We start from the raw sequence: 27,104 nt of genomic DNA on the forward strand, positions 1-27,104 counted from the left end.
CCTCCTGCGTTTCTGACTGTACCCAGTGCATGTATAAACAAAACAGACAAATAAATAAAAACATGCCTCTATTAAACAAACAAACAAAAAAAAATGGGGATAGAGTAAAGGAAGCAGTTTTCTTCCCAAGACACAACTAGACTTTAGTTTATGAACACATTTATATATAACAAGTAGGATAGTCTACATTATGATAAAAGTTGAAAAAGGACAGAAAGGGTCCATTGAGAGAATTTATACCAATGCAGAGAACAGGAGGAAATTAGTGAAAGTTTACCAAATACTAACAACAAAGGTGTCAAAAAAGACATGTAATTACAGAAAACTATGTGGGCAGGCTGTCAACAGTACTTATGCAGTCCTAATAAAGTAATAGAGAATACTTACCTAGCCAAAAAATATGACATACTTCTACTGGGAATAATGAGAACAAAAGTGCAGATCCAGTTGTCACACAAAAGAAAAAGAAAACTAAATAATAAATTTTTAAATTGCAAATCTAAATTTAAAAATGAATGCTATTTGGGCAAAGGTCAAACATATGAAATTCACCGCTGGTAAAGGTTGATGGAATTAGTCCACTGCCACCCTTCAGGCACGTATGAACATTTCTCTAAGAGGTCCAGAGAGAAGCATGCTTCCATAGCTTGTAAAACTATTTACATTCTTTGATTCAGGTGTTCCAGTCCTGAAAATTCACCTCAAAGTATGTATAGTTATCAAAATTCCTAGCCAATATATTCTAGCCAATAGCAAAGAAAAAGGTCATTTATATGAAATATTAAATAGGAGAATGTTAAAATACATCTGATTCAACTGGTCAGATTCCCTAAGACAATTTATTCTTTTAGAATATTCACAGAGTCCTATAAATTACTTGCAATTCCTCTCTATGTAAATATTACTGACCTGCCATATAAAGTGTGGTTATTTGGACCTGGTTATCTAGAAGTATAACAGATTTGTAGGTATCAACCTGTAACCTTGCCTAAATATAATCTATGGCTATTCAACAGAAAAGCTGAATGACACACATCAATTAAACCCATGACTTTGTTTTTCTTAATGTAGCTACCTAACCAAATAAAATGTATCTCTAAAGCAATTACCCATATAACCTCATGTAAAAGAGAACGGATAAAATAGCTTCTTTTTACTATTTTACATGAAAGAATCTTACTTGTGTATTTGGCACAGCACGCATCTCCAATTCTTGGTTTGTAGGGTGATGGACTTTTCTGAGCATTGCAATATTCTAACAATTCAGCTGTCAATATATACAGTTTTTCCTGATATTCTAAAATACAGTACAACAAATACAGTAAAAAAATCTTTTGAGAAATTTTTGATGCTATTCTTTTACAAGTACATAAAAATATCAAATCTAACCACTCAAAAAAAAATCTGTGTGTATTGAAATATACATTTATATTTTAAAAACAGATATACCACTATTGGTTACCTTGGAGGGAAGCAATACTAGGAGGGGGTAAGAAGGAAGTCTCTTGGTTGAGTGGCCATACTATTATGTTACTCTATGAAAACGTATTAAGTTGTATGTACTTTTGCAATTTTTCAGTAATATGTCACAGTAAAGTACTTCCAATTCATCATATCATACATACATTGTTGTCAGGATCACATAATCCTGTACCTTGCTTTTTACTATACAGAGCAAAAACAACTATTTGTAATGTTGGTGTTAAACTTAAGAGCAGTTAATGGTATCACCACAATTTCTGGTTGGCAACTGGAAACAAAGGTTCATTTACTTAGCCCTAAAGTATCTGCCAGTGATTTTGAATAGCCACTACCCAAACTTGCACTACAAATTCACATTCTGATACTACAAGGATAAACTCAAATACATCAAAGAGATGCAGTAAATTGTAAACTTCCATGCAATAAAAAAGGAAAATTAAAGTTAACATGATACTTTTCTTTCCTATTAGGTCCAGTGTAAAACATTTCTGGGTCCAAGTTTCTAAGCTATAGTAACAGTAGGATTACACACGAGTAACAAAGCAGTCTTTCAATGCTTCTAAAAGTTTCAGTTCTAATTCTCTTAAGTGAATGTAGAGGTCAGCTTAGTAAATACAATTCAATATATACAGCATATATATTAAGTCAGAAATTAAACCACAACTAAAGACACTGTTTTGTTTTAAAAGCTATAGAAGGTGGGCCTCCCCGGCGGCGCAGCGGTTGAGCGCTGGGTTGCAAAGCTGCCTGCAGCCTCTGCAGCGCCGGTTTGATACCCGGCCCCCATCGAGGGTCCCACATGGCGCGCAGACCTCTCCTGCCGCCCGCTGCTCCCCTCAGCAGTGTGCTTCGTCAGTCTGCCTGTTCTGCTCTCCGCTCTGGCTCCGGTGAATTCTCTCACCCTCCCGCACTTCTGACTGTACCCAGTGCTTGTATGTATGTATGTATGTATGTATAAATAAATAAATAAATAAATCTTTAAAAAAAAAAAAAAACTAGAAGGTCAAGACCAGGCCGAGCAGGTGCAGAACGTAGGGCGTTCCCCTCCTGTTCACACTGTTGTTTACAACTAAATTTGCCTGAAGGGTCATTATGATCAACCCTCCTCCAAAATTGTGAGTGAAACAAAAATCATCACTCTTCTCCCGCTCACTCCCTAAGCGGGTCAGACAGGCACTTTTCACCAGACAGTTAAAAAGATGAACGTTAGTGCCTCAAATTTTGGTTTCTTACCTTGCATATTACTTGGGAGGGCATAGAACAAGTGTGGATTTATGATTTCTAATATGCTTGCTTGTATAGTTTTATTAATCGGCAGCTCTACGGTTCTCCACTGATCAGCTGAGGAGATGACTGAAAACACAAAACACAAGTTTCGCATGAAACACAACAAATTTAGTATCTTTCACCAGGAATATATTTATTCACCCAATGATTTATTCATCAACAACTGATTATCAATCATCTCAATTCTCAAAAGAAAAATCTATTTTCAGAAAATGCTCTTTTCAATTTGAGGGATTTTTTTTTGGCATACAAAAAAAAAACACATGCAACTCCATTGAGAATCCTTTGACTGCACGCCTGTAGTTTATTTCCATTTCCGGTATACTGAATATGCTTCTTAAAATTTATTCAAACTTCAGGGGATAGAAAGCTGTTATGATGCAAGTTTAGCTGCTAAGTGACGACATTAAAGGTGAACACGTGCTTGTTTCAGTAAATTTATGTTAGCTTGAACAATCTATTAATTTAGTCCCACAGAACTATTTCTATAGGAAAGTTGTGTAACCGAGGATGAGAAAAAATTTCGTTGTGTTTGAAAACAAAGGATAACATCTACTTATATCAAACAAATGTTTTAAAAGTTTACCTTGAAGCCCTGGGGTGTCAATTTGAAGATCATGTTTATAAACAGGTCTGTTATTTGGCAAGTCTTTTTGTGGCGAACTAGATTTTAAAGCCAGATGTTCATTAATGAGAACATCACTAATTATTCTGGGATAAGAAGTGGAAAGATCAGTGAGTTCAATTCCCACTCCATTTTTAATGATTTCAACCACCCGTGCCTGGAGTTTGATGCCTGCAACACACATCTGAAATCTCGCGATGGCTTCTTTAGACCAGTGTTCATTTCCAGGCTGGACATCTGCAAATAAGAACAGCATTAAAGAGCATCCTGGGTCCAAAGCGCATTTTTGCTGCAGGAACATCCAGCACTGGGGTCTTGCCAAACACACCATGTGGGTCAGCGATACTCAGTATGTGTCTATGTCCTGCCTCCGTGCCCAAGTTACTATTGATGTTGCATTTGTAAATAACACTGCTCAAGTTTCAGAGGCTCTGGAGCTTTCTTTACTTTCTCTACTAACCTATCTTCCCTTGGCAAAAATAGGATGATTATTTCTTTCAGAAATCAGATGATTATTTCTTTATAGCCACGATGCCACTAAATTATGCTGGCAGAAAATGTCAACCATACACTTTTTTTTTTTTTTGTGGACAGTTTTCTGATGACAATTGCACAATGTCACTGTAACTTCCTTAGTCAAAAATCATTTTTCTTGGACAATTTTGGTTTATTCCCTCCTGCTGATACCAGTGACCCTCATGCCTGAATGTGCATCTGACCCATGAGGACTTGCACGAACATACCTCAGACCCCACCCCAGTTTCCAATTGAGTGGCAGTTCCTGGGAAAGGTCTGAAAATATGCATGTTTAACAAGTTCTCATATGAAAGCTGCTGGTTTGGGGGTGGCATTTTAAGAAGCATTGACAAAATATGGTCTCTGAAAACAATGCTCTGATATATATATTTAACCTAAGTAGAAAGAAAACATACAAAGAAAAAAAAGGCATATATGATTTCAGACATGACAACTAGTTTACATTTTTGTACCCAATACTTCCACAATTTTTATGTGCATATGGAAATACACACATACACATATATTATCTTTCTTTTACAAAGGAATTTTTATAATAGCAGCTATTAAGCACATAACACCAGGCACAGTTATATGCTTTACATTTTTCATCTTTTATATTTTTAAAATTATTTTATTAATTGAATTTTTTTCTTACATCATTTTAGTCCCCATTGTTCTCTCACCACCTTAATGACTTTTTGAGAAAAAATGAAAACATAGTTTAAATAATTTGCCTATGGTCTCACAACTAGTAAGTAACAAGAATTGGTTAAACACTGCTACCCTGCATCTCATTTATAATTTGCTTTATTCACTGAAACCAAGAGCAATTCTTCATACCTATACCACATATTTAACATCATTTTAATGACTATGATAACAGCAAACACATAGAACTTTCTAAGTGTCAGGCCTTATTCTGTATTAAATTTCCTTGTAGGCTAAATGAGTGCAAGCCCAATGATTATTTCTCTGGGATAAAATATTATCAGAAGAAAAGTTGCTAAGTCTAAAGGTTTGAGTATTTGAGGCACATAAGGAGTCCTGCAAAATGCCATGAAGAGAATCACATGGGTTTTCACTCCCATCATCAGCATAGAAGAGCAGCTGCTTCCCTACCTTGACATCACTGCAGACACTCTGGCCAGTAGCTTCAAACATATAATTACAAACTTCATAATATGAAGTAGAATCTTCTTACACAAAATATGCAAATTACAAACAATATTTAGTACTCTAAGTATTAGAAAAGAGTTGAGAAAATGTCTTATTCTGTACCATACCTATTAACCAGCATTGTATTCCTTGAAATGGAAGATTTAAAAAATTTGATGAGATCATCTGGAGTTCATCCGAAGTAACTTCTTCAGTGTTTCCATAATCCACAAAATGTACTTTAACGTTTCCATTTGGTAAGATTTCTTTGACTAAAGCTCGGTACCAATTACCATCACCTAGACGCAACACAGGGTAGTTCCCTTCTGTTAACATCTGAAACTCTGATCTCGAAAAAGACAAACTTTGTCTAAAGTAGTTAATAAATCTCTCCTTCCTCAGTGATATACCTTTAGTTTTTCAAACCCTTAGGATGAGAATCTTTAAAATCCATTTTTAGAATATCTCCAGATTTTTTTTTTAAATGATTTATTTATTTATTTATACAAGCACTGAGTACAGTCAGAAGCACAGGAGGGTGAGAGAATTCACCAGAGCCAGAGCGGGGAGCAGAGCAGGCAGAGGGACCGAAGCAGCGGGCGGCAGGAGAGGGAGCAGCGGGCGGCAGGAGAGGTCTGCGCGTCATGTGGGACCCTCCTCCGGTGGCCGGGGAGCAGCCAGGGATCGAACTGGTGCTGCAGAGGCTGCGGGCAGCTTCGCAACCCAGCGCTCAACCGCTGTGCCACCGGGGAGGCCCTATCTCCAGATTTTTTATAGCACCACTCTTTTACATCTGATAAAGATCAACACTTACACTTGCCCATATTTATAATCTGGAAGACTTATAATACCACAGTTGTGTTTATTGACAAGATAATATTCAAAAAGGGAAACTCTTGCAATGAAATTAAGCGTTTCATCAAATATATTAAGAGAGACATGCACCGCATGACCAAAGAATGTGCAGAATATTTCCCAGAACAAAGAAAGTGCAGTGAATAGGTCATTGCGTCATCAAATTTATTGTAATATTATGAGAAATTCTGGAAAGAAAAGCATTTATTGAAGTTTAACAAAGTTTAGGTAAGGAGGGTATCATTTGGAGAGTCCTTATTACAAATAGACAATAAAAAATATGCTACCTTAACTATTCATCACTGAATCTAAATTGTAAAAAGTATTTGCTTAAGCATTAGGAGGAAAATAAACTCTAAAAATAAATGCTGAGTGCCAAAGAACAAAAGGTTCTAATAAAGTCAAACTCTCACCAACTACAACTTACCAGCAAAAAAAGCACAACAAGGCTGTCCTATTTCTGCCTTAAAATCAGTACGCAACTTCTGCTGGCAAAATTCTCCTAGTGATTTATTCAACTCATTGAGTTTCTCTAAAGCTGAAAATATAATACACAGCATTTAATATTTTCTTAAAATGCAAAATAGTGACTTTCTGTTGAAGTTAGAAAAGTTAACAGTCAATGTTATTCATCAGAATGGCTCAAACAAAATGCAAAGAAAAGAAAGTGTGAGGAGGTAGAGCAACTGCAACTCTCAGACTGAAAACTGTCACAATCGCTTTGATTTTCATTAATCAAAGAGGAAAACACACTTAACTTTTCAAATATGGCCAATAACGTCATTCTAGGTATACAGTGAATGGAAATGCAAAAAATTATACAAGATTTCTCATACATCATTTTGTAGCTGAGAATTAGAAACAACCCCAATGTACAAAAGTAGAAAGGAATTGTAATTTGCAGTATATCCACACAGTGGAACACCATGCAGACAAGAGCTACATACAGAAATGATGCATTGATCTCACAGTGTGGAAAAGCAGGAGGGCCTAGAAGAGGGCTGGTTCAATCACTCCATGTACGCAAAGCTCAAAACCAGGAAAGACTAATCTATGCCATTAGAAGGCAGATTAATATTTACTTTTTTTAAAAAAAAGATTTACTTATTTATGAATACAAGAACTGGGGTGTAGCCCAGAGGTGTGGGGGATGAGAAGATTCACCAGAGACAGAGTAGGGAACAGAACAGGCAGATCTACTGAGATACCCTGTGGAGGGGAGCACCAGGTGAGACAGGAGAGGTCTGCTGTGCCATGTGGGTAGCTCCCTGGCCGGGGATCAAACTCAGGCCCTCGAAGTGATAGGGTTGAGAATGACCCCTCCGCCACCAGGGAGGTCCTTAATATTTACTTTTGAAAGAGAGAAAGGGTAGGGGTGGGTGGAGACATGAAAGAAACTTCTGGGTTACTGAAAATGTTGTATTTTTTGACTGTGATAATTGGTCATACTAACGCTTTGTTTTTTGTGGATAACTTGTTATTCTGCACTTTTACTTGTGGATTTATTCTATATGTCTGCTAAACTTCAGTGAAATCAACAATTTAACTTTCAAAAATGAATTTAGCAGACATTCTATGAATTCTAAATGGGCTTAAATGTAAAGGGAAATTGTTGAAAATAAAAATAATAGCTTAAAATGGAATAAATGGCAACTAAGTACCACCAAATCTTTCTTGGGTCTACTTACAAATTCCTACATGGTTCCTTCTAGGAAAGAGTGTACTTTATTACCCAGTAAACTCAATTTGATTTCTCTGCAGCAATGTATTAGTAAAAGAAATAAATGAGAAAAAAGTCCTCTTACCCTCATCTCTAAGCACATGACAGTAAAACTCTCCAGGACTATACAGCACACAGACCACAACGTCTACTGTTTGGTCAACAGCAAGTTTAGCCCATGTCCACTCCAATGGATTTACTTTTGTTTCAACACCCAAGGGAACTGTGAACATAAAAACATTTTGCAAAACAAAGGGGCAAAGTGAGGGTGGGAGGTGAAGTTGCTGCCCAGTCTATTACTGAAGAACTGAAATTTTAATGACTTTCTTGGTGACTTTATAAGAAAGTCAATCAATGTTACAATTAACCATTTCACTGACTTTCATATTTCAAATTCAGATAACTGTTCTTCAGCTGGCAGTAACTCACAACACTCTTGCCAGATTCTCCATTCTCATCCTTACTTTGATATATTTAGATGAATGCTTGATTTTAAAGATGACACATACTCAACTATCAATTCTTTCTGCAGTATGAGAATCAACACACACACAAAATCACCTGAACACGGGCATTATCTGGTTGGCATCGTACTTACCACTGGCTTCTTTCACGTCACTGGGTTTATCTGTTGCTGCCCCCTGCTCCCCCACGGCAAAGCCTGCGTCTATGAGAGCTTTTGTCACACTGATGTTGGGTGTCACTGATTTGTCTACAAGTTCCACCAATGAACTGTTTTCCAATTTTTCAGCCACTTTAACTGTGACCATTTTGTTTTGTACAATTTTTTTCATCAGACAAATAGCTTCTGGAGTCCAAATTCCTAATGATGGCTTTACTCCTAGCAAAGAATTTTGAAAAGAATGTTAAAATATTTCTTATAGCAAGTATTTAGAATCAAGCTCCTAATTTCAAAATTAAAGTAATCCATGACAAACACTGGAGCCAAAAGGCTCCACCTGAGGAGGATTTTATAAACGTGAAAATGAAGGCAAAATTACAAAGAAAAAATGTGCAGAAATTATCTATCCTTCTATCTAAAAATGCATCACAATTTTACCAGTATGAAATATCCAGAAATCTATTAAGTTAGAAATGTAGATTATTAGCTGCCTGGAGAAGGGAGATTGACTATAAATGGACACAAGACATCTTTTGGGGATGAAGGAAATGTTCTATAATTGGACTATGATGATTCTTGTACAAATAAGTAACTCTAATAAAAATCACTGAATTTTATACAAGTCCCACAAGGGAACTGTTTGTTTCCCTGTTAAAAGTTCATTTTGTGATATGTAAATTGTATCTTAATAAAACTGTTAGGAAATCAAGAGGTATAAAACAATCCAAGAAGAAATGATGGCATGAATACATGAATAAATAAATACATGAATCATTTGTAGCACTTCTGAAAAGGGCAACTGCAAATCAACAACCCCAAGTTTATACATAGTTCATGAAATATAAAAGCCATGTAATTTATTTTAGAAGGGTTTAGCTTCACTGGTATCAAGAAAATTGCAATGACTTCATTTTGAACTCAGCAAATTGGCCAAAATGAAATACAGAAATATCTACTTAGTACACCAATGTGTGCAGAAACTGACTTCCTCCCTACATTTTTGGTAAGCATATAAACTTCTTTCTGGAGAACAACCAAAATATGTATCACAGACAGGAAGAGACACACAGCCACCTGCACCCTCCATCCCTCCTACCAACATATATTGATTGATACGTGGCTGTATTTTGCAACCAAGCCTAAGGAAGTGGCCTTGGATAGGTTGTAAAATGTAGTTAAAAGAACTTTAAAATATCCTTCTGATAAATGGATGCTAGTAAGGTACATCTGAATAAAGCTTGTAGAAGCCAATTTACTGACGGGAAAGAAGTCCCTGGTGCCAGTAAAGACAAATATTATAGTAACTCCTAGTGATATGATCACAGTGATCATAATGTTCTTAATATTTTTACAAGCAAATTTTCTCATACTTCATATAGTTAATGGGCTTATACAATATTTATAATGTAGGCTGTAGAAATAGCAAAAAAGAATATTCAACTTTAGGCCAGAGAATCATTAAATTTTATTTTAATACATAAGCAAAACAGTCATCTGTAATCATTTTTAAGGATTAGTTTTGTACTAAGAAATTATGTCTGAACACATTCCTTTATCGCCTCAATAGTTAAATTTCAATTCTAATGTCCCTACTTTAGAGTTTAGTATTTTAAGAATATGGGGATCCTAAAAATTTCTTACCTGCCAGTACACACTTTATAGCTTGCATTGGCAATTCCAACAACTTTGGGGTTATGGGACAAAGTCTTGTCAGACTAATGATTTCAAAGTTTCCATAATCCACATATCCGACCAGCACAGAATCTTCGGAAGCGTAAGCTAACACGGAGGCCCGGTACCACTGATCATCCTCTGAAAAAGGAGAGCTTCAGGCTTAAATGACTTTCCAATTTACATGGGAACATTTTTCTCCCAAATTTAAAATGCTCAACTGTAGATTTTAACATAATATCAATTTTTGAACCACATACGCTTTATTCAACATTGCTACTTTTGCTTATCAGAAGTCCTCACCTCCCAAAATGCCACATTCACACCTAACAAACTACTCAGCCACTGGTGGTTATTATCACATTTCTTGTCTCCCCAGTGCCAGTTCCTCAGCCAGGGAACATACCCTGGTCATGTGACTCCACAAGATCTTGATCAAACTACAGGGCTGATAAAAACAATAAAAATCTTTACCACCCCATTCTCTGCGTGACCCTCACAGGTCATCTTCCCTAACGTGCTTTCAGTTTAACATAAAATGCAAGTGGTATCAAGCTTCAAATGTAGCGCCCCAGTGCAAACTACTATTTCAACTTTCTGCTTAGTTGTAAGTGAAGAATCTCAGCAATACCCCTCTTACCTGAGAACTGAGCACAGCAGATATCACCAATGGTTGGATAAAAATCTGAGCGTGGAGACACTTTACCACAGTACTCGCTGAGGGATGTCTGAAGTTCAGCGAGCTTATCTGTAGATATAGATCACATCTTCAACAAAAGAAATACGTATCTACACATTATCCTCATTTTTGCAGCCAAGTCTCTAAAAGAGTGTTATCTTGATAGCACTGACAAAGGAAATGTACTCACGTCCACTTTGCAGTTGTTGGCAAAAGAAGTCTTCTGGGGTCTGAATGTGCGCCACCACCCCACAGAACTCGTCACCTACGTTCAAAGCTAACACCTTGGGGATTAGGTCACTTCTGTCGATAACAACTTTGTTTTCAGCTGTCATTTTTTGAACATCTTCAGGATCACCTTATCAGTAAAGAGAAAAATAAGCCTTTTTGGTTTCATTATGCCAGTTTTTAAGCCCCAACCATCTCCTTTTATACATCTTTAGGCCTTAACACATGCTGTACTTCACCCCCAGGGCATACTCTCGATTCCAGGCCAGCTATTTTCTGTTCTTTGTGGAATCACTTTGAAAAGGTGTCTCTCCATGTCTGGGCCAGATGCTATCCCAGAGGCTCCCACTCTATCTGCCCTTGCTCTATCACCCATAGTGTAATCTAGCCTCTGAGTGTCTGCACTGTCCTCAGAGCACCCAGCACGGAGACACCTCCACAGGGCCTTGGACTTTTGTTCCACCCACTGGATACCCCTGAACACTTGCCACTGCCAATGGCTCCTTCCTAGAAGTCTTTACCCTTCTGTTGCTCTGGAAACATCTCCATGCTCTACTAGCCACCTTACTCATTACTCAATTTTGTAGGCCCCAGGTCTATCACCCTCAGTCCACACTCTCCCCAAAGACCCCACCAGCACTGTGCTGTCATCTATGACTACCACTAGGCCATTAAGTGTCTGCCTTATTCTAGAGGGCAAAGAGCTACGGAAAGTTTCCCAGCAGAGTTGCCACACCAAGATTTGTATGTTTTAGGGCTATCATACATGCAGTACTGTAAGAACAGAGAAGGCAAAAGATATAATTAGAATATTGTTGCATTTTTCCATGAATGATGAAGATTCTTGAATTCAGAAAATGATAGTAGGAAAAGGGGAAAAAAGACATATTAAAGGATTTTTAAGAAGCATAATCAATAAAGATTATGCAACCAATTATACTGAAAGAGCAAGCGACGAAAAGTGAGGGAGAAAGTAGCCTTAAGGATGGTTGGAGTTTATGCGACAGGATGTGTCTAATCACAGCACACTAATCGGGCAATCATCTCTGGATGAGTGACTGAGACAATAAAGTATATCTACATGTAAAGTAATTGGCAGAGGAGAAAGCACACTATGAAACACAACACGTTAAGACTAGACAGTAACAAAGTAAAATGCTGATAGCAAAAAACTACTGGGTTCTCATTAACACTAAATGAGAAACCACTCACACAAATAATGAGTAAAATTTTAAGAAGAAACGCCATTCTCCTAGAACAGAGAATTATATAGCCCTACTTATTATTACTGGAATACTTAACCAAATAAAGAAGAAAAACAAATTAAAGAAATGTTAACTAAAAATCCCTCAACTCAAACTATCCTTTTTAGCACTTTGTAACTGCTGGTAACTAACTATCAGGTCAAGGACTAATCTGGAAAACAGGGAAGGAAAAGGGGGAGCTTGCGATTAGGAACAATATATTACTAAATGAAAAAATATCATCTTTCCTATATAAAGAACATAAACTGGTCATCATTTCCATGAAGTCTGACAATGTGACAGTCGTGCTTTTCTTGTTTAGTTGAAAAGACATTCTTCAATAACTGAAGTCACTGTTACTTTAATATGTATACTTACTTTGATCTGCACTTTGCTTAGAGTTTTGTTCCTTTGATTGCAAGCCGTACCCCATTTCTACAAGCACATGGTCTAAGGGTTTTCCTAAGAATGATTAAGAAAATATATCTCCATTGAGATATTATACCAAGAGGTAAAGGAAAAGCAAAATAAAAAAAGAGTTCATAATCATACAATTTGTAGATTATATCTACTAATACACTGGCATATTTTTCACCAGTTTCTGTGCGCAAGATATAGTTTAGTAATGCTCAGTTTTAAAAATTGAGGAAAAATTCCCACAACTACAGAAAATTCAGTAAAAAGAAGACATTTCAAAAATTCTAAGCAACACAAAAGATTTAGTTATCACCTCACTGGCATTCTTACAATGATCATCAATAATGAGAAAAATAAATTTAAGACAGAAAATCACTTTTTTCCTCAAAATGTAAATGAAACAAGGGTTAGCCAGCATTTACATGAACTTGAAGTTCTTGGAAATAATATCAAAAAGCTGAAGTCATAACATAAAACATATAGAAAATTAAAAATATATGTATATTTCATTTTGCATGAGGATTAACTGATGAGAACTAACATATATAGAATATTAAACTAACTAAAATTAAACTAATTAAAATAAAACTTACACAGAAAATTTAAAAATATATATATTTTATATTTCATTTCACATCATGATTAACTGACTTTTCTACCAATCACCAGGCAACACTGGATTTCTAAAAGTAGAAGAGCAGTCAATAGAGCTGAGAAGCAGTAACATGCACACTCTGAGAAGCCTGTTCGGCTCCCCACTCTGTCTCTGGTGAATCCCCTCACCCTCCTATGCCTCTGGCCTGTACTCCAGTTCTTGTATAAAAAAAAAGTTACATTTCAAACAGACATAAAGACAGAGTGGGAGAACAGGATTCCAAAGTGTTTCCATTTTCTGAACATTAACAAAATACAGTTCTGTGAAGGCTGTTCAAAGAAAAAGCACTGATAAGAAATGGATGAATTCAGAGAAATTCTTGAACTTCTCAATACAAGAGTAGACATCAAAGTAGACACTACAATGTCTACAGTAAAAAGATACTGAACTCTGACTCCATTTACATCTAGCATTCTGATCCACCCAATTCTACAAATTTGTGTCATGTCTGACAAATGGCCAAATGCTAACACAGGCCCAAAACCACATTTTCTGTCACAGTATGAATGACTTCAGAGTAAAATTAATGTGACTTCTCTTCATGCTTCTATTTGGCTAATTAACATGTTAAATGCTCCTTTAAGAATGATTGAGCTCTTACCTGAACTTGGCAGCATAATATCAACAGCACAAGTAACCACTTCCTCCTTTAAGATGTCAACTATCTTCAAAGAGCAGTACTGCTCCATTAACAGTGATTTCACAGTTTTTATACAATCATTGCTCCAATTTCCCTCTGCTGGGATAACATTGGCTAGAAAGCACTTAATGGCCTGAAAGAGTGTGCAGAAGTTACTAAAAAAGTTAGTACTTGAAAATGGTAATTTCTAACTACTTATATAAAGATTTTTAAATACAATGTAGCTCCTCCTGGAAATTTTCAAACATCTTCAAGTACTAACTGAACAACTTTACGTGTAATTGTCTCTCTTGGTACTCAATCCACAGTGCTTTTCCTTTTGGGACTTGAAATTTTAAGACATTCACAAAAGATTAGCCCTTAGTTATATACCATAAATTCAAGTTGCTTTCAAATAATGTAGTAAATATAGAGGTGATTATTTTAAATGAACAGATTAATAAGATGTGCTTAAGGCAGTGCTTAAAGAAGGTCTAATACAATGGAGCCAAGAAAGCCAGTGTTTATCTAAAGGTAGAAAATATGCCAATAGGTACTTTTAAAAATAACCATGGCAGAATACAATAAGCAAATATTGTGTATCAAAACATTAAAAAACAACTCCTTTGGAGCACTATTACGAATGTAGAAAGCAAGAGACTCACACAAGGAGGAAACAAGTCAATGTTTCTGTTTAGTTGGTGAATTCTGTTTATTGGAATCATTTCTTCATTTCCATAGTCAATATATAAGACTTGTACCTTCTTCTGCAGCATATCAATATCTTGTATTATTACTCTGTTCCAAGTCTGAAAGTGAAATATGATGATACTCAGCTTCAAAATGGCATTTCACAATTTTAGGCTAAAAAACTCTCAACCAATTTACAGAACATGCAAAGAAAAGCCTTCTGCCCCAAGGTATTCAATTAGTAAGGTAACTTAATTTTTAAGAATCTTGCTAAGAAATCCCTACAAAAGTACATTTAGGTTGCTTTAATGTGCACAACTATTCAAGCTGTTCTAGCCCCCGGAGACTTGATCACACATGAATGCATTAGCTACACAAATAAACAAAGTTCTAAGACAAGGAATCCATCTGTAACTAGCAACTGGGGAGCCTTTCAACAGAGCAGAAGGCTGGGGCATGGCACAGACCCGGAATGACAGACGATTGAGGGAGAAAACTAGAGTGATCAGGTCTCACTTTAAGCCTCCTGATGCGTCATTAACATCTTTGGTGTAAAGTTGATATGACCAAAGTCAGTGAAAACATCTTATCAGGTAACTCACTTCATCAGGGGTTACCTGGTCAACAGTGTACTTGGCAACACAAATTTCTCCCTTAACAGGAATATAATCTTCTTCATGCACCACGTTTGCATATGTTTCCTTTAGGCTCGCAGACAGTTGGTTCATGTACTCTAAAACTTCTGAAGAAAATAACTGCACATAAAAGTCACCTGGATTTTTGAATTCAGTAACTGTGCCCTTTCAAAGATGGAAAAGATGTAATAATTCACTGAGAACACAAGCAAACTATCACAAGACACAAAAAAATAGTATACAGCTCTGCACTTGAATTCTTGATCAATTTCATTAATTGTATGTTATATTTTATAGCTATTTTATGAAGTTAAATTTAAAAAGGAAATAAAACAAGAAACAAGGCAATTAAAATCTATAGTTCTTTGGCTCTCTACAGATAGGAAACAACAAATACCTTTATTTCCATGGTTTTCCTGAGTTGCAGACTTCTCAAATCACAAAACATTATTTTATCAGCACAACTGGCTACTTCCTTAGTAACTCCAAGTGAGTAGTCACTCTGGTTTGAAAAAACACATGACAAGTATGATTTGATGATACTTTGGCCCCTATTAGCTGAAATAGAGGCCGAAATAGCCTGACTCTTAGGTGTGAAATAGAAAGAGTGTAGAGAACAACATACTCCCTCAAGAATCACTAAACCCCCTGTCCAGTTAGTGTACACAGCACAGGCATCCCCCAGCAATCAGGTGTGATGGTGACAACGCTGATTTGACCAAGCACAAATCACCATTTGTGCGATACAAACGATTTTACACCATTTGTGTGATACAAATGATTTTACCTACACCAAGATAAGCCAACACAAATCCTTTTTGGAAAAAGGCTAGGTATGAACAATTTTCAAAGATCGTCTCCCTGCTACAGTTTCCAAACCAATCACTAGAGTGTCCAGATTTATTCAACAGGAAGCTCTGTTTTCAAGTAAACACTACTGAGGTGTAAAGATGAGTTGTAAGTATTTTACCCAGCTTGCAGATCTTTGTAACTCAATAAAGAAGAGTCATTCAAAATACCTTTATTTTAAAGTAAGTATGCCATACCTTGTTCTTCACTTCCATGTTTGTTTCAAAAGGTGATTTATTATCTTCAGCTTTGTTGAGACTGCAATAAAGCAACTGATTACAAAACTTGAAGGTACCAAACCAAGAATAGGGGGTCATAAATTCCACTTATGTTAAATTCGCAATCAACAAAATCTAGAAAAGTATGAAACAACTTGTTCCAGAGCAAATCACAGTGGTAATGAAGACAAACCACCCAACGCTGCTCCTTCAATGGCTTATTCTGTGCTTCTACCAAAGGCTGCCTAACAGAAAGGAAAAATGGAGGTGATCTTTATACTACCCAAAACAGAGTTTTGAGGATCAAATGAGGTTGTATATTTGAAACACTCTGTAACTGGAAAATACTATGCTAGTAAGATTAATGTATTTTAAAATCACAACTCAAGATGAACTGTCAGGTCTACCCTATTAAAATTCAGGAAATTTTACAACATTAAAAGCAAGGCACTGTAAAATTATGGGGACTACACCTGAGGGGAGAAATCAAATACAGTGCAAAAATGAACAATGATGTAAGAAAAAAAAAAGATATATATGTGTGTGTATATTTATATATAGATATACACACACATATATATATATATGAAAGCAGCAAGGCATTTAAAGCTCTGATCATTAAAAAATTCCACTTAAGGTCCTAAATCTTAATATTCAGTATCTAATGATATTCATGAAACCTCCTATTTCACTTCAGATTCAGTCTGTTATACCTCAGTAAGTAAATGTAATGACTTCTACATAGCTATGGCCTGCTTAACTGATTTCAACTTTATATTATCCAAAAACCCCTTATTTTTAAATATTCTCTAATGAATAAAAAAAAAAATCACTGACTTTGGCTGAACGGGTTTGCACACGATGCTGTGTGCGGACCAGTCCCTCCGCTGGCACGCTATAGAGCAATAGTACGTCTGCTTGCACTGCGAGCATCTCAGGGATCCTGCAGAACAAAGCCCGCCACGTCCTCAGTGCTTTATGCCAAATATTTATTGTCTTACATTTATTTATTTATCTTATATTTATTATTTATCTTATATTTAATCCAAATATAAGATGTCAAGGTCAAGATATCTTAAAAACCCTGACATATTAAGCACCATTCTATTAATCACATCAAGAACATTATTTGAAGAGAATTACACTGTATATGAGGAAGAGTTAAGATTCAGCTTGTGCTCTCCAAATGCAGAGAAAGAGTGTAAAGATGACAGGAGGGAAGACAGACTGAAAACATAACTGACTTTCCTAAAGTAGCCCCCAGACACACATTATAAAAGGAACAATTAAAGAAATGGAAAATTTTATCCTCATGAAAACAAGACTATACAAGTGGACTTGGACAGGTTGAACCTTGGGCCATTTAACAAATATAAAAGAAAAACCAATGAAGAGAATCACACTTAGGGGGGAAAAAAACCAGCAATATTTTGATATAAAATACTGAAAACATCCAGATCAATGTCTAAGCAGAAGAAAACATCTTTTTAAAAAAGCTAATAAAGAAACAACAAACACAGGCTGACCTTCAGCCTTCCCATCGTAAAATAAACAGCAAAGACAAAGAAGCTAGGCATTCACATCGTTAGTAAGTTCATGAAAAACTGTTCAAGGTCATGGACGATACAGGGGACATAAATTAAAAGCACAGTGAGACACCCACTAACACCCAGGAGAAAAGCTAAAATTGAAAAGTCTGATTACACCAAAAGTCGACGAAGATATGGAGTGACCAGGATGCATTACTAATGGGAATGTAAGATCGGACAACTGCTTTGGAAAATAGTTTGCCGGTTTCTTACCAAGTTAGAATTAAACTGCTTTATTAAGCAGTAGCTGCTGAAGCTGAGAGATCAGTATATGGTGGATGTGCACTATTCCGTTTGTACTGTATAGGTTTAAACAGTCCTTAAATATGTAGAATAACCCTTTGACTCAGTTAATTCTCTTCAGAATGTGCTCAAGAGAAGTAAAAGCATGTGTCCACACTAAGACTGTGCAGGCAGCTGTATCACAATAGCCAAAGTCTGGACACAGGCAAAATATTCCCCTGGAGAGCATCTGAACAGTTTAATAATACAATGGAACAGTACGTGTCAAAACACAAAAAATTAATGACATGCAACAACATGGATTAATCTTAAATATATTATGCTAAATGAAAAAAACTTGTTATAAAAGAGTCATACTATATGATTCCATTCATATAAGATTTTGTAATTGGCAAAGTTAATTTTTCATGAAACAACAGTGATACCTCTGGGAAGTCCTGGATAAGGTGACTACAAGGTGTATTAGGGCCTTTCTGAGGATTTGAAAATATTCTTAGTCTCGACAGGGGTGTGGGTTTGTACAATTCAATGCATGTAAAAATAATAACCACATAAAGAAGCAGTAAAATTGGGAAGGTATGAATGAACAAAGAATGGCAGGATAGCAGTAGCTGCTGAAGCTGAGAGATCAGTATATGGTGGATGTGCACTATTCCGTTTGTACTGCATAGGTTTAAACAGTCCTTAAATATGTAGAATAACCCGACAGACATCTGAGAGCAATATGCTTACCAAACAGGCCACAGCGATGGCAAGTTGTTGACCGAACAGGCGGTCCTAAGGAGTTGAAGAGCGCTGGATTATTTATGGACAACGAATTCTCAACCAACTTGTATATATTTTTTGACTTTGCAGGAGGCACATTATTGCTAGGCTTCTATTAAGAAAAGATAATAATATTAAAACTTGCAATAATCTGTTTAAAAAGTATTAGACTTGGTACTTCTTTTTCTGGTAAGATGAAGTAGATGTACTGTCCCCTATTTCTTCCACTAAGAACAACTAAAGCCCCTGGCCTTATGTAAAACAAGCATAAGACACCTGTGAAAGAGGCAAATGGACTCGGAGTCTGGGGAGCCAAAGAAAGATGTGGCAACGAGTTACCTGAGTTTTCATTTTGCCTCAAATATCACAGACTGTGCGCTAGACAGCCTAGCAAGCAACCCAGAAATGCCCAGATATGCAGACAATAAGTCACAACAAAAAATCCCGTCTCTCCAGTTAAAAGATGACAAAAGAGGTAACCTAGCAGGACAAGAAAACTCATCAGGAATTGTTCTACTCCAGGAAAAGCAAAGAAAGAACAGAGAATACTGTGACCCCATTCCCACCAGTGAAGCAGAGTGGGGACAATGCAGACTTGCCCCTTCCCCAGGCACCCCCAGTCTCCCAGGGCAGTGTCAGGGAAAGGCAACAGAGTAGGGAGCCAGGGCTTCATCCCTGTGAGTTCTCCCTGTGAAGACTACTTGGGGAGCCCTGACTTTGACCTGGCAGAAACCAGTGCCCCTCTTTCCACACCATCACTCCTGGGCGGTGTAAGAGGAAGCCCAGCGGACAATCAGGACTTTGACTACCATTCAACAGAAATGAATGTCTCCAAACCCACCTACCTCTAATCTCTTCTACCTTCTTCCTCCCTCTTGCCCACCTGCTCACTATCTGATCTTGCCACTAATCCCTTAGCTAGGGAGGGATCAGGTCAGGCTAAGGTAGAAGCTGGAGTAGATTAGAAAACATTACCAAACTATATGCCATCTAAAGTAAAACCCAATTCAAAATAAAATAGACTGCAAGCAAAAGGATGGAAATGTCATCATTAATTAATCTAAAGAAAATCAGGCCTCCCTGGTGGTGCAGACTGTTGAGCACAGTGCTGTGGAACTGTCTGCAGCCTCTGCAATGCTGGTTCCATACCCACCGGCTGTGGAACAAACCCACATGGCGGGGCAGACCTCTCCTGTCTCCCCCGCTGCTCCCCAGCAGTGTATTTCATCAGTCTGCCTGTTCTGTTCCCCGCTCTGTCTCTGGTGAATCCTCTCACCCCCTCCCCCGCACATCTGGCCTGTACCCCGGTTCTTGTATAAAAAAATAAATAAATCTTAAAAAAAAATCTAAAGAAAACCAAAATGGCTATTTTGATATCAGATGAAGTAGATTAAAGAGGAGTGAAAATTAGCAGACACTGAGAGGGAAATTATGTGATGACAAAAGAGTCAACCAATCAAGAATATATAATAATCCCAAATGTGTATGCAGCAAACAACAGAGCTGCAATATGACAGAAAATCAGCAAGAATGCAGAAAAACTCAACACCACAATTTACAAACAGAATCACAAGTCAAAGAGGAAGTCTTAGTTCAAATACGTTGAACTAAAAGAAAATGAAAAAACTAATAGGATTTACAATCACTCAACAACAAAAAAACTTAGGGGTAAATCTAACAAAACAAGCACATGCTTATAAGTTGAAAACCACAAAGCAAAATAAATCAAAGAACTAAATAAATGGATAGAATATTGTGTTAATGGATTGGAAGATTCAACACAGCAAAGATACCAATAATTTTCTAATTGATATATAGGTTTCATGCAATGCCTATCAAAATCCTAGCAAGATTTTTCTTTTGTGGGCCTCCTTGGTGGCCTAGGGATTAAGACTCAGTGTTATCACCGTCATGGCCTGAGTCTGATCCATAGCCAGAGACCTGACCCACATGGCGCAGCAGACCTCTCCTGTCTCACCTGCTGTTCCCCTCAGCAGTGGATTTCAGTACATCTGCTTGTTCTGCTCCCTACTCTGTCTCTGGTGAATCCTCTCGCCCCTCCGCACCTCTGGCCTACACCCCAGCTTTTGTATGCATAAATATATGAATCTTAAAAAAAAAAAAAAAGCACGTACAGCATCCCTGTACTGATGGGAATGTTCTGTATTTGGGCTGTGTCAATGCCAATTTCCCAGTGGTGATAACACATCACAGTTCTGCTGCATGTTATCATAGGGAAAATCTGGATGAGGGCTACACAAGATCTCTATTTCTTAGAATTGTACATCATTTGTACATCTTTTCACAAGTACTTAAGGTGTTGGGTTTTTAGAGGCACTAAATTAAAGAAAAAGAAGTTTGACCTTGACTAAAATCTACAAATTTAACAAGTTCCTTATTAACACAATACAAAAATACATTTAGAATCTTTCCCCCAAATAACCAAAAACCCAACTTACACTATTTATTTCTTTGGGTGGTGAATTATTTCCAACATTTAATGGTGACACTGAGTTTCCTGGGGAGGAAAAACATAATACCTAATAAAAGCCAAATATTACCTTATTGCTGAAAGTATAAAATACCATAATTAGGTAACAGTCATATATTAAAGCTACAGTATAATGGTCTCAAAGCTGCACTATAAATAAGCAACATCCTACTTTTCCTAAGGAAAAATTAGGATTTTGTCTGAAATTTCCTTGACTTGTGGCCCCATTTGGTGAATGGGGCCATTCACCAAAGGCCCCAACCTATTTCTCAGGCTTCTTCATCTACCAATATTCACTATTATTAGAAATTAAAAATATAAATTTATAAATTTTATAATGAAAATTGAGAATTTAATTTTTTTAAACGTATTACATGTTGACAGTTTCTTTAAAAAAAAAAAAAAAAACTACATTTTCCAAAAGGAAAAAATAGGGTGGAAGAATGAGTTTTACATTTTCGCTAATATTCTCTAATAGTCTGCTTAACCAATGACAGTTGAAATTGCTTATCTGCATGTGCATTCACTATGTTGCGATTTATTTGTTTCATTGATGTATCTGAAGTACATCTGGACTCACCCAGATATATATGATTGCAGAAAGGAGAAATATTTAATGGCCACCTCACATAACTGTGAAACTTCTTAGCACAAAGAAACTCAAGGAGTAATTTAAGGGTTAATAACAATGTGGAATATAAAACCTTATCAAGAAAGTTTTCATACTGGTACATTAGAATCCATTGGTTTATCTTGCACTTTGAATAGATTTTACCCATGCCAAGACTAGGCAAAATCAGGACTTGGTCATTTGGCAAAGACTGAGTAATTTTGAGAAACACAGATGATCTACATGTTAAAACACTGCACAATAGCAAGAAAAAAAAAATCAGGTGGTTACTATCACCAACTACCCCACCAGAAAGCATTTTAAGTATTGGGAAGCTGTCAAGCTGAGAGATGCAGATGTTTCCTGAAGTTGTCATTTTTACTTGAATTTTATCATCAGCTACAAACCACAGTGAGCTGTTTTCCTTGAAGTGACAGGCTCACATTGTTCATTCTTAAGAAAATGATTACAAGCTCTCTAAGTCTGAATACCATCATTTGTCATTCTTTTCAAGAAAATACAATGATCCAAGAAAAAAGTTTCCATTCAGCTGAAATTCAGTTCACTATTCACATCCCTGCCTTCCATTTTTCAGTGTGCCGAAGTGAGACATAATTCCCATTTTGTTAAATAAAATACTAAAAATACCTGTACAAAGGGTAAAAATTTAGTACTAATTCTTACCACTTGCTTCATCAACGACATTCTAAAGTGAGACTGGCCTTTTGAGTTTTTGCATTAAGTACAAGTGCAAAGCAACAAAAACTCCATGAACACTGGTGCCCAGGCGTGGGCCCCACCTGCAGCTGAGTTAACAAGGCCCAGCATTTACTCACATTTTCTTAACACCATCAGATTAAAGTCAACACAATGAAAAAAAGGCAAATATTGTTTTATTATTATTAGGATAAAAGATTTGACCTGTTGGGAAACCTCAGTGACCTGAGACTGCATCACTGCAGTCTTAAAAGATCACATCTCATGTATAGTCACAAAGGCTAAGTTCCAGGAGGGCCCAAACACCCTGAAAAAATGGTTTTTAGAATTGGGAATAAAGGAATGACAAAATAAAAATTAAATGAAACAAGTCAATGTCCCAGGTAGATCTTTATGAGCTATGACACGCATAAAATTTGCAAAGTATTTTTAAAAAATGGACACTCTGTAGATGACCCATAAAAAGCCAGTGTTTCTTTTCTACATTCTTAGTACAGTTCTTTGATTGTGGGTGGAAAACTCATTGTAAATATTCTCTTCCCAGGTGTCTACTTGGTATGTGATTTTTTTTTTCCTTCTAAATATTTAAATGCACACACTGTAAGGTAGTTATCATTTGGCTATTGTGTTAATACGCTACTGGTGCGTGGCTGTGTATACTTACAAAGGGTAAGATACGCCATTTGAATCAAGTACTAACTACAGTTTTCACTCACCTATCGGCAATGCCATCCGGTCTCCTTTGGCTCCAATCACTTCTCCACTGATGCCATTAGGGTGGGAAGACACTGAATTGTCTTCCTGACTAGCCAAGTACTGTTTGGTTTGTTCACAAAGCAAAAAATTGTTCTTTTTGCTTCCATTCTCTGGGCTTTTCAACCTGAAGTTAGGATGGTTAGGATACCTTCCAGGACTTCTCAAAGAGTCATGTGGTGGAAGCTTGCTCTCATTTTTCTCAAAGGTAAATGGCTCTGTCATTTTACAAGTTGACGTCTCCACGTTAGTTCTTGAAATCATACTAAGCGGCAACTGAACACTCAGAGCTGTCTAAAGAAGAAAAACATTTAAAAAGCGACTTTTAATTACAGAAGCAGCACTACAGGCCCAGGTGATTTCTGTGCATGTAACATCGTTCTCACGATTGACCCTAAAGCAGACATGACAGTGATATAAAAGTCTGACCCAAAAGCACACACACGCACAAAAAAAGACTTGCTTAGTACAAACCCAAAGTCAAACAGAATTCAACAACAGGCAAACAGTAACTCAAGACACATCAAGAGTACTCTCAGAATTTGACGCTATTCCTTACTTTGGAAAGCTTTGAAACAAGAGACTTTCATGTTTAAAATATTTCAAAGCTAGAGCCTACAACTTAATACTGAAATACAACAGAGGTTATTTTCAGATCAGGTCATCACCTACCTGTCTTGCCCCTCAGAATCCCCACCTGCTTCTACTTGACACCATGCTGTGGGTTCCGACATGCGGAACCAATTACCCAAGTGCCTTGTGCTCTCCACTGAGAAATGCCTTCCTGCCTAGTCATCTCCACAACTGGCCTCAGCTGACCCCCCCACCTTGGGTTTGTTTTTTCCCAAGTCCTTTGCTTTTGATAATCTCCAGCTGAGGTCCCATAAATTATAAATTATATCTACTGTTTTTAGGGATTTGTGTGTACCTTTCTCTGAAAATAAAATAGATGTGTTGTTGCAAATTGCTTCTGATAATCCTCTAGCCAGACATTGTGCTGACTTGTACTTTTCCTCCTGAAGAATACTCCGTGTCCTGCCCAGAAGTGATAAATGTGTACAAACAACTCTTCTTTTTTTAAGTAGGGACCTATGGCTTTGTCACAAATCACCAGCAAAACTTCTACCTAGCCTTCTCAAACTGCTCAGAGTCGAAGCTAGCAGTATCTAAATGTTGCTTAACATTTGGAGTACAAGATAAAGGCGGAAAATTCCTCCTTTTTGGTGTCCTAAATTTGTCATCTCATTTCTGGCTTTAAATTAGGCCTAGCCTAATCCAATGACAAAAGAGAAGAGGCAATGAAATAATATAAAAGAAATACACGGTCACACTCAAAGGTGGCGACCTCTTCCTGGGCCACATCCGGTGAAGATCCCTAACACACACCTGCAGATGGGAGCAGTTAGTGCAGCAGACCCTGCAGCTGCCAGAGAACATACCCCTGCGGGATCCTAAAATGAAGGATCAGACTGAGAACTACAATAAAGGAAGCACAAGAGAAATAATGGGGAATATTCCAAGCGGAAGATAATCTCCAGAGGAAACTGAATAGGGCTATGACTACGGATTATCTCTAGACTCTGCACAAGAAATACAAAGAACCGGCATTAAAATACAGAGGTAACCACCAGAAAAAGCAGAAACAATGCATAACTTTAAAATTACAGAAGGGAAAAAAACTCAATCTAACAGAAATGCTTTTCTCTTAATATAGCAAAAACCGATTGATGGAGGGAAAATTCAGTCTACAGTAAGGACACATCTGCCTTAGACACTAGTTATCGGACAGTGAGTGACAAATACTTCAAATATTTCAGTGACAAATATTTCACAACATACTGGCTCTAATCAGGGCCCAATACAACTACGGATGTACATTTCTCCAACACTGAGCATATACTAGACTACAAAGCCTACGTCAACGAACTTCAATAACCTACTACCATCCAGGCCAAGTTTACCACCTAACTCCATCTCAGATTCTGCATCCCGGAGACTGAACTTGCAACCACCACACCAGAGGGGTAAAGGGTTTAAGTTTTTGTTTTTTCATTATCATTTTTAAAAGTGGTAAAATATCACATATGACAGCAAATATGACTAAACAATTAAAAACTTACCCACCCCCATAGTAAAGAGACCAGGAAATAAGTATTAAAAGAGAATGCATTTAATACCTTTTAAAAGTGGGGCAAATAGTAAAAAAAAAAAAAAAAATAGATACGTTAGCAGACAGTTTGGTTAACTGACCTAAATTCCATCTTCAACCTCTGATTTGCCAGCTTGAGTGGGTGACAAGAATCAGAGTTCTCCTGAGTGGGGCTTCTCAGGAATTTCTGTGCTTTTTCTGAAAAACAGGGAGAGATTTGGCCAGTAGGGTCCTTTACCCCTTTCCTTAGGCAACTGAGCCTGAAGTCTGAAGATGCATCACCCAACCTTGCAATCCTCAAGCAATCAGCATAAGAAAGCACCCCCAAAGGTTGGGGGAGCAGAAAACCTAGCAAAGAACCTAGTTTTTTAAACTGTGCCTGGCAGGATCCTGGAGACATCCCACCAACTCTAATCTACCTGCACAGAGTTGCTGTGATAAGCCCATGGCTTTTATGATACTTGCTGTCCAATCAATAGAGATAACATTAAAATAAGTTGTTAAAAGTTATGAACAGGGCCTCCCCGGTGGCGCAGTGGTTGGGCGCTGGGTTGCGAGGCTGCCTGCAGCCTCTGCAGTTCCTGTTCAATCCCTGGCCACCGGGCGAGGGTTCCACATGGCGCGCAGACCTCTCCTGCCGCCTGCTGCTCCCCTCAGCAGTGTACTTCCTCAGTCTGTCTGTTCTGTTCCCCGTTCTGGCTCTGGTGAGTTCTCACCCTCCTGCGCTTCTAACTGTACCCAGTGCTTGTATTAAAAAAAAAGTTATGAACAGAATGCACAGAGAAGGAATATTAGTTGATAAATATAATGGGGAAAATGTTTGACCTTAACTGTAATAAAAAAAAATTAAATTGTAATAACTGCATTACATTATAATCAGCCTATCATGAGTGCAATTAAAAAAGACATTTATAATTGAAGGGAATATTAACTAATATGCTTTTTCTGGCAAACAATTTGGTAATACATACATACAGAGGTTTACATTACTAGCCACTCACCTGATAACGCTATTTTAGAAAAATCATCCCATTGGAATAGTCCTAAACATTGAAAAATCCTGAACCTATATTCATTTAAAAGGGCAAAAAAAAAATTTAGGAAAAAAAAAAGTGACACCTTGACCAGGGTCCTACACTACCGTTTAGAATCCTATTTTAAAAAAAAAACTACACGTTCAATGTACATTAATGGGAAAAAGTAACAAAATTAAACATAAGAAATATAAATGAAAGCCATTCTATTCTAAATAACAATGAATGTTCTTTTATATTCTTCTTTTATATTCTACATAACAATGAATGTAGGTTGAAGGAATTTTTTTCATTTTCTAAATTTACTTAAGTATGAATTACTTTCACAGAAAAAAGATTTTAATGATTAAAATATTTCATATCTGGCAGTTTTAAATGGAGAATTACATCACATTGTGAGGTTTACTGAAGTTTAATACCAAAACTTGTCTTACAGTTCCCAAATTGGCAAATATATTTGACTTCAATAATAACAGTGGCAACAACAACATCAGTCTTAGACTCATCGTAAAGTTTAAGCAAAAAATAAAATGGATAGATACCTAATACCTAAAAGAAGCTCCATTTATGATAGAATATTTAG

The 27,104-nt window shown here is 36.9% G+C and overlaps 1 protein-coding gene across 1 annotated transcript in view; it reads right to left on the reverse strand.

The window, feature by feature from the left end:
- Positions 1–27,104, reverse strand: part of TDRD1 (tudor domain containing 1) — a 39,702-nt gene that overhangs the window by 5,657 nt on the left and 6,941 nt on the right. The window contains exons 3-22 of the mRNA XM_037496960.2: positions 23,302–23,632; positions 21,227–21,285; positions 18,735–18,879; positions 17,008–17,113; positions 16,150–16,210; positions 15,501–15,605; positions 15,086–15,268; positions 14,444–14,587; positions 13,761–13,932; positions 12,466–12,549; positions 10,806–10,973; positions 10,577–10,684; positions 9,907–10,077; positions 8,242–8,484; positions 7,729–7,866; positions 6,351–6,461; positions 5,197–5,367; positions 3,356–3,631; positions 2,716–2,835; positions 1,181–1,297 (exon numbers count right to left, since the gene is read on the reverse strand). Coding sequence (XP_037352857.2) covers positions 1,181–1,297; positions 2,716–2,835; positions 3,356–3,631; positions 5,197–5,367; positions 6,351–6,461; positions 7,729–7,866; positions 8,242–8,484; positions 9,907–10,077; positions 10,577–10,684; positions 10,806–10,973; positions 12,466–12,549; positions 13,761–13,932; positions 14,444–14,587; positions 15,086–15,268; positions 15,501–15,605; positions 16,150–16,210; positions 17,008–17,113; positions 18,735–18,879; positions 21,227–21,285; positions 23,302–23,632 — 3,013 coding nt within the window. The remainder of the gene's footprint in view (positions 1–1,180; positions 1,298–2,715; positions 2,836–3,355; positions 3,632–5,196; positions 5,368–6,350; positions 6,462–7,728; positions 7,867–8,241; positions 8,485–9,906; positions 10,078–10,576; positions 10,685–10,805; positions 10,974–12,465; positions 12,550–13,760; positions 13,933–14,443; positions 14,588–15,085; positions 15,269–15,500; positions 15,606–16,149; positions 16,211–17,007; positions 17,114–18,734; positions 18,880–21,226; positions 21,286–23,301; positions 23,633–27,104) is intronic.

The sequence above is a fragment of the Talpa occidentalis genome, unplaced genomic scaffold, assembly GCF_014898055.3.
Source record: "Talpa occidentalis isolate TD23 unplaced genomic scaffold, MPIMG_talOcc4v2.1 talOcc4.8, whole genome shotgun sequence".
NCBI classification, from domain to species: domain Eukaryota; kingdom Metazoa; phylum Chordata; class Mammalia; order Eulipotyphla; family Talpidae; genus Talpa; species Talpa occidentalis.